Source organism: Artemia franciscana, chromosome 7 (assembly GCF_032884065.1).
Source record: "Artemia franciscana chromosome 7, ASM3288406v1, whole genome shotgun sequence".
NCBI lineage: Eukaryota > Metazoa > Arthropoda > Branchiopoda > Anostraca > Artemiidae > Artemia > Artemia franciscana.
Genome location: NC_088869.1, coordinates 15,490,295 through 15,503,609, shown reverse-complemented (window position 1 = coordinate 15,503,609; position 13,315 = coordinate 15,490,295). Strand labels below are relative to the sequence as shown.

The window sequence follows — 13,315 nt, the reverse complement described above, 5'->3', positions numbered from 1 at the left end:
GAGACTGGATTGACAGCAACTTAAGCTTTTTTCAAATCGTTTTATACAAACGGATAATTGTGCTGCTCTGTGGTTTCATTCTTTTTTCGATGCTATCAATTTCAACATATTTCAAAAAGGCAGTAAGAGTCCAGCTTCTGAAGTTTTTGCGAAAATAAAGACCTTAGACAAGATTGATCAACAAGAAATTCAGTTTTGAAAGCCGTGTAAAATTCTTGCCTCGGGTTCAAAGAGAATGTTCCTCTCTCCTTTAGGTAGATTTTTCAGTGTGGGAACTGAAGTGGAGCTACAGTTCATTATTTGCAGATATACAGTCCATCATATAAGTTGTACAGTCCATACAAAGGACGACCTTCCGAAGCTGTTCCGTCAAAGTTCAGTAACTTTCAACCATAAGTATGCCTTTCAGAGAGGTGACTCATTCAAGTTGGAAAGTAATGACTGATCAGTTTAAAACGAATCTAGTTTAAACCTAAAAACGCTTAAAATGTGTGGCAGTACTACAGCAACCTTACAATTATATCTTCTTAGAATGATAATTGGAATAATTTAGACAATCCAATAGATGACCAACTCAATTATGATACGAATTTAGTATCATCAACTTTACGATCTGTTGGTGATTTTGTCAGAGTTTTTGCGTTTACAGCTGAAGCAAAGAAATGATAACAAACACTCTCCTACAAAATTTAGCAGTTCTTTAATTGCTAAGGATATTTGAGCTTATCTTTTTCTACTTTACTAGCGATGATAAAAATTTACCCCTTTGCATGAAAATGTAACTCTAAACAAGGCGAGATTAAGTTTTGTTTTCTTATGCTGATCAAAAGTTTTTGAAAATCTAAAACAAGTTGAGGATGTAATTTTTGTTCTAACATTTAAAGACTTTTGTGTGATACATAAATGAAAAAACATAAACAAACCTTTAATTCTTATATATATTAAATAAAAAAAACAAGTTTTTTTAAATGAAAGTAAGGAGCGACATTAAAACTTAAAACGAACAGAAATTACTCCGTATATGAAAGGGGCTTTTCCTCCTCGACACCCCGCTCCTTACGCTAAAGTTTTTTATTATTTTAAAAAGTAGAGTTGCGAGAAAGAATCAAAATTTAGCGCAAGGAAATGTAATTTTTGTTCTAACATTTAAAGACTTTTGTGTGATACATAAATGAAAAAACATAAACAAACCTTTAATTCTTATATATATTAAATAAAAAAAACAAGTTTTTTTAAATGAAAGTAAGGAGCGACATTAAAACTTAAAACGAACAGAAATTACTCCGTATATGAAAGGAGCTTTTCCTCCTCGACACCCCGCTCCTTACGCTAAAGTTTTTTATTATTTTAAAAAGTAGAGTTGCGAGAAAGAATCAAAATTTAGCGCAAGGAGCGGGGTGTCGAGGAGGAAAAGCCCCTTTCATATACGGAGTAATTTCTGTTCGTTTTAAGTTTTAATGTCGCTCCTTACTTTCATTTAAAAAAACTTGTTTTTTTATTTAATTTCTGAAAGTTTTTTAATTAATGCATGACTGATTTTGGCTCTCCGTACATAAATTATTAAAATGAAATTTGCATATTAATTCTTTTTTTGGCTAAATGGCTTTCTCTTAGTTTTGATCAGACGATTTTGAGAAATAAGGGGTGGGGAAGGAGGTCTTGTTGCCCTCCAATTTTTCGGTTACTTAAAAAGGCAACTAGATCTTTTATTTTTAGCGAGCGTTTTTATTAGTAAAAAAAAAATACGTAACTTAAGAATTAACTTACGTAACAAACTTTTATATTCTTATATTTTTGATTATATATATGAGGGGGTTTGTCCCCTCGTTAATACCTCGCCCTTCACACTAAATCTTGTTTTATCCCAATTCTTTAAGAATGACCCCTGAATCAGAAAGGCCGTAGAATAAATAGTTGAAATTATTTAAAAAAATTAGCATAAAGAGTGAAGTGTTTATCTCCTCCTAAATACCTCGCTCTTTATGCTAAAGTATTTTTAGAACCTCTCATATGCGTAATAATCTCTGTTCCTTTTTGAGTTTTAGTGCTTCTCCTTACTTTCAATTGAAAAAACTTTTTCATGTTTATATTTTCATTGTTTTTTTTTTGTAGTAATGCTGGAAAGTCCTGTGCCCTTTTCATTGAATTTCTCTTCCCCCATGAAATATTCCTCCAAGAAAAGATCCTCCCATATAGCCCCCTCCCCTGAACCCCACACTCAAACCAAAAAAAAACCCCTGATAACGTCGGTACACTTCCCAGTAACCATTACTGTATGTAAACATTGGTCAAAGTTTGTAACTTGCAGCCCCTCCCCCAGGGACTGTGGGGGGTAAGTCATCCCCAAAGACATAGTTATTATGGTTTTCGACTATGCGGAACAAAATGGCTATCTCAAAATTTTGACCCGTTGACTTTGGGAAAAAATGAGCGTGGGAGAGGGCCTAGGTGCCCTCCAAATTTTTTGGTCACTTAAAAAGGGCACTAGAACTTTTCATTTCCGTTAGAATGAGCCCTATTGCAACACTCTAGGACCACTTGGTCGATACGATGACCCCTGGGAAAAAAAAATCAAAAAACAAATAAACACGCACCCGTGATTTGTCTTCTGGCAAAAAATACGAAATTCCACATTTTTGTAGATTGGACCTTGAAATTTTTTCTATAGGGTTCTCTGATACGCTGAATGCGATGGTGTAATTTTCGTTAAGATCCTGTGACTTTTAGGGGGTGTTACCACCTATTTTCCAAAATAAGGCAAATTTTCTCAGGCTCGTAACTTTTGATGACAATAACTAAACTTGATGAAACTTATATATTTGAAATCAGCATAAAAATCCGATTCTTTTGATATATCTTTTAGCATCGAAATTCTGTTTTTTAGAGTTTCGTTTACTATTGAGCCGGGTCGCTCCTTACTACAGTTCGTTACTACGAACTGTTTGATATATATATATATATATATATATATATATATATATATATATATATATATATATATATATATATATATATATATATATATATATATATATATATATATATATATATATAACTCTGAAGTCAAACGCAAAAGAACAAAGAGGGGCTACCCGCCCTTTTAAATCCATTAAGGGCTAAATCAGCACTATACTGGAAGTAATTTTGCATAAGTATTATAAGAAATAAAGGAGCTGGACTACATCATTAATCAATCCAATTCACCCTCCTTATAATTGAAGTCACACCATTTTCGATGAAAATTTCTGACTTTTGTACAATTTTCCATCATGAGCTTTAAGATCAAAACAGGTCTTGTGAAAAAAATATGCATATTTTAGTTATATTCAATACTTAATATACATTAAACAAAAAAAATTAACTGAAATTAAGGAGCTACATTAAAACTTAAAACGAGCAGAAATTACCCCGTATATAAAGGGGCTGTTCAAAGGCCCACTTTTTACTTTAAAGTTTGACTCTTTCTCTCAACTTTACTTTTTAAAACAGTAAAAACTTTGGCGTAAAGAGCAGTGCGTTGAAAAGGGAACCACCCCTTTATATACGGGGTAATTTCTGCTCGTTTTAAGTTTTAAAGTCGCTCCTTAATTTCAATAATTATTTTTTTATTTAATTCCTGAACGTTTTTATTTAATCCATTGTTTGATTTCGGCTCTCCGCAGATGAATAATTAAAGCGAAATTTGCATATTTATTAATTTGGCTAAATGCCTTTCCCAGAGTTTTGATCGAATGATTTAGAGAAAAATGAGGGGGGGAGGCCCAGTTGCCCTCCAATTTTTTGGGTACTTAAAAAGGCAACTAGAACTTTCTATTTTTTTACGATCGTTTTCATTAGTAAAAGATATACGTAACTTACGAATTAGCTTACGTAACAAACTTCTATATTCGTATGTTTTTATTACGTATATGTGGGGGTTCACCCACTCGTCAATACCTCGCTCTTTGCGTTAAAGCTTAAATTTTGTCCCCTGAATCACAAAGGCCGTAGAATAGATAGTTGAAATTACTAAAAATACTTCAGCGTAAAGAGCGAGGTATTAGGAAGGGTTTTACCCCTTATATGCGTAATATTTTCTGTTCGTTTTAAGTTTTAATGCTACACCTTACTTTCAGTTAAAAAAAACTTTTTCATATTTATTTTTTCATTGTTTTTTAAGTAATGCTAGAAAATGCTGCGCCCCCTTCATGAAAATCTTCTTCCCCATGAAAAATTCCCCCATGGAAAGTTTCCCCCACGTAACTCCCTTTTCTCAATCCCTCTGCTCAACCAAAAAATCCCCCTGAAAACGTCTGTACACTTTCCAATAACGATTACTATATGCAAACACTGGTCAAAGCTTGTAACTTGCAGCCCCTCCCACGGGAACTGTGGGGGATTAAGTCGTCCCCAAACACATAGTTATAAGGTTTTTCGACTATGCTGAATAAAATGGCTATCTCAGAATTTTGATCCGACGACTTTGGGAAAAATGAGCGCGGGAGAGGGCCTAGATGCCCTCCAATTTTTAGGTCACTTAAAAAGGGCACTAAAACTTTTAATTTCCGTTAGAATGGGCCCTCTTGTGTCATTCTAGGACAAATTGGTCGATAGGATGAACCCTGGAAAAAAAACAACAATTAAACACGCACCCGTGATCTGTTTTCTGGCAAAAAATGCGAAATTCCACAATTTTCTAGATAGGAGCTTGAAATTTTTGTAAAAAGTTTCTCTGATACGCTGAATGTAATGGTGGGATTTTCGTTAAGATTTGTAGACTTTTAGGGGGTATTTCCCCCTATTTTCCAAAATAAGGCAAATTTTCTCAGGCTCGTAGTTTTTGATGACAAAGACTAAATTTGATGAAAATTATATATTGAAAATCAGCATGAAAATCTGATTCTTTAGATGTACCTTTTAGTAACGAAATTCTTTGTTTTAGAGTTTCGTTTACTATTGAGCATGGTCGTTCCTTACTACAGTTCGTTACCACGGACTGTTTGACTACAAATATTATGAAGTTTTTCAGTCCTTTTGTCACTGGTTATTTAATTTAAAATGAGGACCAGTATAGTTAGTCTATTAGCTCATTCAGAGTTGATCCAACTCTAAATGAGTACCCGAGGGAAACAGGGGAAGTTGAACAGAAAATGTGTGTGAAAGCAGAGGACGGCTGGCCCTCTGTCCCATTTGCACTTCCTGGCTTAAAGGGCGTGAAACAGAGATCAGCACCGCCGGCAGGCATTGCAATATCGTATTTGAAGAGGTCCTTGACAATTTGTAACGCATTGTTTTCATCACCTTGGCATCTTCACAATTATCATCAGTTGAACAAATTTTATTAATTTAAATGTATTCATTAAAGTAGTATAAATAGGTTACTCCTTAATTGCAATGGATGAAAACCAAAGTCTGCATAATCAAAATGATATGCAGTCCGTCAAATGTGATGAGCCAAACAATCCAGGCCCAGTATACACAATTCCAGGGATCCTGCATTACATCCAACATGAATGGGCTAGATTTGAGATTGAAAGGACTCAATGGGAAGTAGAAAAAGCTGAACTTCAGGTAGCCTACTTATGTTGTTAACTCTGATTTTCAAATGTATGTACAAGATGTTTGTTACTGACATGGTGAACACACTAGCCTACTCAGGCTTTCTATGCTCATTTCTAAAGGATTACCATTTCTTTTGGAGATGTACCCCATCCCCTTTTGATGGCACCATATATAACCCTTGTTAATTTATTTCTCTGTTTATGCTGTGTTTTCTTTCCAAACAGGTTGCTTGACATGCCAAACCATTAGACCTAACTAGCCTAAGTCTCTATTTGAATGCAAAATAATTTCATAATTTCATCTGTCAGATATTAGATAAATTGATCAATGAAAATAGATAACAATAGAAGTGAACATAATAATATGATGGATATAAACATGCTGCATAGCCAATTACAAAGTAGGGTAAAAAACCAGTAGGCTATTCAATTAAGAGCAAAATTAAGTACAACAAAAGCCCTCATATCTTGTTACCAAATTGGCATTGAAAAGAATTGTAGGCCTCTATATCAATGAAAAGCTAAAAACCCAAGCTATGTATCAATATGGTTATTATTAAAATTATTTTAGATCCAAAACTTGAAATTATTAGTTTATTGACTTACTAGAAGGACCTCTTTTTGGAAATACTAATTATCATATTTTGATGCATATACACTTTCAGTGTTTCAGTTTTATTTAAATATTAATAGAAAGCTGATTTTTCTCTGATTCTAAAAGTGTAACTTTATAGCTTAATATTTATTCCATAAATCACAAATATTAAATATATTTTTTTTCTTTTCAATTGTTTATCAAACAGGGACCATATTTTCAATTTATGCTGACAAATTATTGGTGAAAATTTCACCAAAAGGGCCAGGCTCTTGTTAATACCCTCACATTCTATCATGCTGTAGTAAAATAGGGGTACAAATAAGGTCTTTTACCCTACAATAATCCAAGGTTTGTTTGGGTAGAATTCTAGTCTAGCTACTTTTTGCTATCTTGGAAAGAGTCTAGAGACTAAAGTTTGTTACAGGAAGGTATTTTGAAGTACCTGCCTCCACTCCTTCCCTCTCTAGAGGGGAATGACCTTTAAAATCTTTATGTTAGGAAAGTGAAACATAAGATTTTGGGATACAATTCTGACTATAGATGTAAGTTTATTTCTTACCTACCTGAATAGTCTGTTAATATAAACCTTACCCCCAAATTATACAAAAAAACCTTTGATATGGCTTAAAATTCTACTCAAATAATGAGAATCACATTTTCAGAACTAAGACCAGACAAAAAGAAACTGAAAAATTAGGCAAAATGTTGTTTTGCCAAAACTTGTCTGTTGGAAGAATTTGAACAGAATCAGAAGAATTTAAAAAAAAACTGGATCTATGTTGAACAGAGAATTTGAAATCACAAGAAGGTTAACATGGAAGCTTGGCAATACTTTGAGTGATAAATAGAGAAATTTACAGAAACAAAAAAGTGGCATTTTCCCACAGGTCTGAAAGTGCTGCCATCTAGTGTTTCTACCCATTTCTGTTTATGATTTCAGCTGAGTTTATCTTTTGGTTTCTAATGCACTTGGGATTGCAGTAGAGAAATGGTATCAGATATGCCTTGTAAACTTTAAAAGTTCTCTCATTGCCAAAGAAATTAGAGTTTATCCCTAAGTGATGATGTTAGAAACATGGCCTACTACAAAAAAGTCAATTTTTGAACTAAATCAGATATGTTTTTTTTTATGGTAGCCAATAGCTCTTGATGGCCTGATCAAAGTATATGCCATCCATTTTTTGGTGGAAAAATCCTTTCATGAGATGTACCAGTTCAAAAGTTTAAAGGGGTTGACAACTTCAGTAGTAAGGTACACACTGAAACCAAAAATAGGCCAATACCAATTGTGAGACATATAGGGGAGTTTTAAGCAACAGTTGACTGTTAGCTCATAATCATCTTTGGCAATGAGGGGTTTGCAACTTTTGCTAGCTGGTGTACCTATTATTTGTTTCCTGTGTATTTGATGGTAAGACTAAATTGGTTCCAGTGGTAAGACATGTAGGGGACTTGTTTATTTTAAGATCTTTACAGATTAACAACTTCAGTGTTTTATTGAAGCAAGGAAATAAAACCAAAGTGTTGCTCTTGCAACACTTTGCTTGGTGAAGCCAAACAAACATTGCTGCAACATCTCATGTTGCCCATGCAACATAGATCCGTTTTTTTTTTTTTTTTTATTCTTTCCTTTTGTTTTCGAGTTGTTGTGATTCTTGCTACCACTAATCTTTTAACTGCATATTTCTATGCTCTTCTATTCTGTTTTTGACTTGTTCTAATTTTCAGTTTTGCTAATATTTTAACTATGTATCTGATCTTTATTTTCATTTGTAATTGCTTCAGACATTTTTCAGTGCCTTTTGCCTTAGTTACTAGGATTGATCTTGTCACTTTTGATGGTCTGGGTTGTTCATTATCAATTGTTGTGCATTTACATTTCTCAGGTCATTTTCTTGATCTTTTCTCATATGAAGGCCCAGTTTGTTCATTTTGAGCTTATGGTTTTGTTCTCTTTTTTTCTTTTTTGTACTCATTTTTTCCTAATGTTAATTTACGTTTGTGTCCTCTAGATACTATGAAATTGCCGAAAATGCCTATTGGAATTTACATCACCAAATATGGGCTCATGAATCTACATATTTCTAAATTCTTGTTCTGTAAATGTTTCTAAAACGGTTTTAAGATCTATTTTCCTTGTGTCTTTACTTTCAGTCAATGTGATTGCTACACTATTTAGTCCATCCTTTTTTATTGTTGATATCATATAGTTTTTTTTTTTATTTGTTTTAGCCTTGAAAATGATCTCTCTACATAATCAACGCTTACTGGAATTGTTAAGAACATTTTATAATTTCGAAAATTAATTGTCCATTTTCATAGCAGCATGGGGCCAGATTGGGCCCAATTGTTCCAGTTGCTCTATTTCTGGCCCCAAAAAAGGGCAATGAAGCCGGGGAAAGTGTGTTGACAAGAGGTGTTGTGTCAGGTTTTTTACGTGATTTTGTCAAGAGAAAGGTATTTTATTGAAGATGCATAGAGCTAGATCTTGGAGTTAGAAGCAACATAATTTTATGTCTGATGAATACCTTGCCAGAGAAAATGAACTGTTACTTTGACAACTGTTTTTTGAGCTTGAAACTAATATATTAGCTAAAAATTAAAGAATTCTCTTGTATTGGTACATTGAACAAAGCATAAGTGAATGGCTGCCTACTCCTCACAGATGGTGAAATGAAGAAATAAGAAAGTGGAATGTCCAATTACAGGACTGATATTCATTCTGGCGCTGTGGTGTCATTGTGGCAAAATGGTTAGATAACAACACAGTTTTTTGGCTTTGCATGCAGGAGCAATGCCACAGAGTACATGCAGATGCTGGAATGTCAAGAACAAATCTGGGGGTTGTTTATTTTGTGTTTATACAGATGACTTCATTGTCATTTGGACTTCATATACTGTTGAAATTGTAGTCCCAAAATAACTTCATGTTTATCCTTCAGGCTAAATCCTGAGTTGTTCACTATTTATCACATGTTTTCTCCATCTAAATTCCATATAAATAAAGGATTGTGACACAAAATTGGATATTTCTGTTAAATGTCTTAGAGTTTATTTTGGTAAACTCCTAGAATTTTTCATGAAGACTTATTTTTATCTAGAATAGCCTATAATAATAGTAAGTAGAAAAAAAATACTAAAAAAGTAATGTCACATACACATAATCAGCAAAGTTTATATACAGTCAAGACTGTATCTAATTCAATGGGGGATTGGGATATAATTTTGACAGTGGTGGTTTTTAGCCTACGTTTAGAAACGCAAAAAAATGTTGTATATATATATATATATATATATATATATATATATATATATATATATATATATATATATATATATATATATATATATATATATATATATATATATATATATATATATATATATATATATATATATATATATATATATATATATATATATATATATATATATATATATATATATATATATATATATATATATATATATATATATATATATAATTTCCATCCTATAAGTAATCTTGAACAGTATTTTCATAGTATAGGCCTTCTAAAAGTTTTGAAATATGTATGACTTGCAACTTTCACATTAATAATGCTGCCATTAGATTTTTTAATTGGCCCACTGTAGATGTAGTCAGGGTCTCAGGAATTTGGCTGCCAAAACACAAGAAAAGACAGTAGAATACCTGCTTCAATATTTCCTTAAAACTTCAATAGACTAATCCTTACAAAAAAAAGTCAAAATGTGGTGCACAGATTATACTGCAGAAAACCAGCCATTTGTGAAAATTGTTTCACAGCTATGTCAGATTTTTGCATGAAGCTGCATTTCAGTTTGCCATTTTACAGACAAAATGTTAAATTGGAACCCTGTTTTTTCATAGGAAGTGTCAGGGCCGGATGTAAGGCTTTGATGCTTTGAAGCCCCCACTTTTTTGGTGCTCTGTTTTTGTCAGATTTGGGGGGATAGTGGAATCACTGAATAGAACACAGCTGATAAACCAAAAGTAAGGAAAGAGAGAGGTGATACCAAGCTCTCAGCTTCCATTCTTGGAAGACATCTGCTAGTTTTTAAGTGACTATGGAATTTCTATGTTGTATTTAAATCACTTTTTGTGAATAGGCTGTGCAGCAGCAGAGTGTACCTGGCACTTTGTAAATCACATCAGGTCAGTTTTGTTAAGAAGAAATCTCTCAGTGAAAGTTTATTGTACCCCATGGCATTATGCAACCCTAGACCTGTTCTTAATGGGTCTTTTGGCAAATCTGGGCCTGGGCTGTGTTAGAAATAAACTGTCTTTTTTTACATTTTTTTGGTTGATTAACTTTTTAGATTAACCTTAAATTAAAATCAAGTTACCATCAAGCCGTTTGCCAATTGGAGACAAAGCCAAGACAGATTGCCTCAGCGAGAGGCAAAGCTGGCCAAAGCCTTTTTCAGGATTGTATAAGAATAATGACATTATCACTTGTTGATAGATAGTCTATCATCCACTCATCCATCGTAGAGCGGAACTAAGGTAGATAGCCATATGACTCATGATGAATAAAGTCGACTGGACTTGCATGCAAAGGGGGGGGGGGTGAATTTGCTTGGACTCATTGGCGAACAAGTGACCTAAGCCTAATAGGCTTGCCCACTTAGATTCTCAGAAGGACTACCATGTTTTAGGATTGACACATGACAGACAAGTTTTGTGTCTTTGAGACAAAAAATGAAAACATGACATTTTTTTTTATCAGCTCCAGCCAAATATGCAGAAATCTGTATGTAGATGTGGGTTTTCTTTTTATTCTGATATTTATTTCTTTTTGTATTGGCCAACTTTTCATATAATTAAAAAAAATTTATTTGACAAGCCAGCTGTAATTAAAGTATGAAAAATGCTTTTTCTCATACAAAAATCTACATCTACCATCTACAGGCTCTTCAACCTAAGTCGCGAGAAGATGCGATTTAAGGCTAGGTAAAAACTTACAGTGAGTAATCAAATTCTAAAATAATGCGAGTAGGTTATGTTACAACTCGGGTAGAAATTTGTATTATACATCATGAGGACCATGTATCATCAATTTTTTTATGGATTCCCAAACAAATGGTACAATTCTTTACCCACTTTTTATTAACAGAACCAAGAATTTCTCGAGTCTCAAACCAACTAAATGAAATTCGTATTATTTTCTTTTTTAGTCAACAAAACACATTGAAAATACTCAAAATTTCCCCTGGCACTGAAAACCCTATCAAAACCTCTCTGGTGTTCATGCAAAATTGACTTTTTAATTATTTTTTCATGAAACATGCTTCTTAGGCAATTTGACTTTTGTATATTCCAGGCTGACTGCAATGAAATTAAAGAAAAAAAAAACTATTTTGATCATGTGCATAGACTGGCGTTTTGTTCTATAAAATATCATATCAGGTCAATACAAAAACTGCATTACTGGCTTATTTTGAAACTGTCGAGATTCTAACATTGACTTGTTTGTAAACGAAACATCCTTTAACTAGGGGACCAAAGGAAAAATATAGATAATATAGATAAATATATATATATATATGTTTTTAACTACATAAACTTGCGAATATACAACATTCTTCGATGTCCCATTGTCTGTTCATATAAACAGATTGTCAGGTTTACTGACTCTTGAACATGCAACATAAAATTGTCCATGGGAAAAACAATCCGTATTCAGATCTATACCTCATTATTCTAATGATTGCCCTTGAGCTTTGTTGATGGTGATTGCTAATCGAACATTCCCTGTGTCCCCATCGTCATTTATATATCCCCCTGTGCCCCCGGCGTCCCCGTTGTAGTTGTGTCCCTGTGTCCGGTCGTCATTTATATTCCCAGTATCCCGGTCGTCATTTGTGTCCTAGTGTCCCAGTCTGTAATTTCTCTTTGAGTGTCCCGGTCGTCATTTATATTCCCTGTGTCCCGGTTGTCATTTGTGCCCCGGTGTCCCAGTCTATAATTTATCTTTGAGTGTCCTGGTCGTCATTTATATGTCCTGGTCGTTATTTGTGTCCCAGTGTCCCAGTCTGTAATTTCTCTTTGAATGTCCCGGTCGTCATTTATATTCCCTGTGTCCCGGTTTTTAGTTTTCTTTGTCTCCTTTATTTTTCAGTTTTTTTCCTTTTTTAGTTTTTTTTCTTTTTTATAGTTTTTACCTTTTTTTTAGTTTTTTTTAATTTTTTTTTCTTTTTTAGTTTTTAGTTTTTTACCTTTTTTTTGTTTTTTAGCTTTTTTAGTTTTTTTTTAGTATTTTCCTTTTAGTTTTTTTTTGTAGTTTTTACCTTTTTTAGTTTTTTTCTTCTTTTGTATTAATGCTAAAGCCAACATCCTGTGTTTTGTATAAGAATGCTCATTGAACATTTTACCCTCATATTTGTGTCTAGTTTCCTCTAAAACCCCTTAAATATTAGCTTTGCTCATCAAATATTTTTATCCAAATGGTCTGTGTGGAGTCATTTAATGGTCTTTGAACGGTCACTTGTAATTGATGATGCTTCAGTAATTTTGAAGTTTCAAAAATTTTGCTGACAAAAGAATTCTTTAATTAAGACATTCCAAATTGCATTTACAATCCAGAATTTATGAAATAGTTATTGTATCTAGTACGTCTGATTATGTGTAAATTCCTAGTTGTAGTTTTAGACCTCATAATCTGAAGGGGTTGTGGTGGCAAGGCATATCAAAGAAGTGTAAAAGATAAAAATAAAAGGAATTGAATGGCAGACGTAAGAAAAACTTGTACGGCCCCCACCCATGCCTAGAACTGCCACTGGAAATTCCCCTCTCCCCTGCCTTTAATTATGCTGCTGTCCTTCCAAGTCTCTAAGCACAACGTATTTCCCAATTAAAGTTTTTGCAATTGATCAAATTAATGTGAAAAAGCTGTTAAGTGCTCCTTTTTTTTAGGCAAGAATTGCTTTTTTGCAAGGAGAGAGAAAAGGTCAAGAAAATTTGAAGAATGACTTGGTTAGAAGAATCAAGATGCTAGAATATGCATTAAAACAGGAACGGTAAGTACTTTCAATACCATTTAAGACTTTGGTAGAGGGGGGGGGGTGTACCCCCTAGTTTTGACTTGCAACCTTTGCAGTCCTTCATTTCTAATTAATTAGCTAAACTTGTCAAGGGAAAAATAAAGAAGAAAACATCATTCTTGTGAATTTGCAC

General features: G+C 33.4%; 1 protein-coding gene across 4 annotated transcripts in view; it reads left to right on the top strand.

Annotated features, from left to right (window-relative positions):
• The first annotated feature begins 5,275 nt into the window (after nt 1-5,275).
• The window catches only part of LOC136028889 (striatin-3-like), a 64,898-nt gene continuing 56,858 nt past the window's right edge, over nt 5,276-13,315 (top strand). For all 4 annotated transcript variants that reach the window (XM_065706848.1, XM_065706847.1, XM_065706845.1 and 1 more), the window contains exons 1-2: nt 5,276-5,550; nt 13,055-13,158. In XM_065706848.1, coding sequence (XP_065562920.1) covers nt 5,374-5,550; nt 13,055-13,158 — 281 coding nt within the window. In that variant the 5' untranslated portion in view covers nt 5,276-5,373. The remainder of the gene's footprint in view (nt 5,551-13,054; nt 13,159-13,315) is intronic.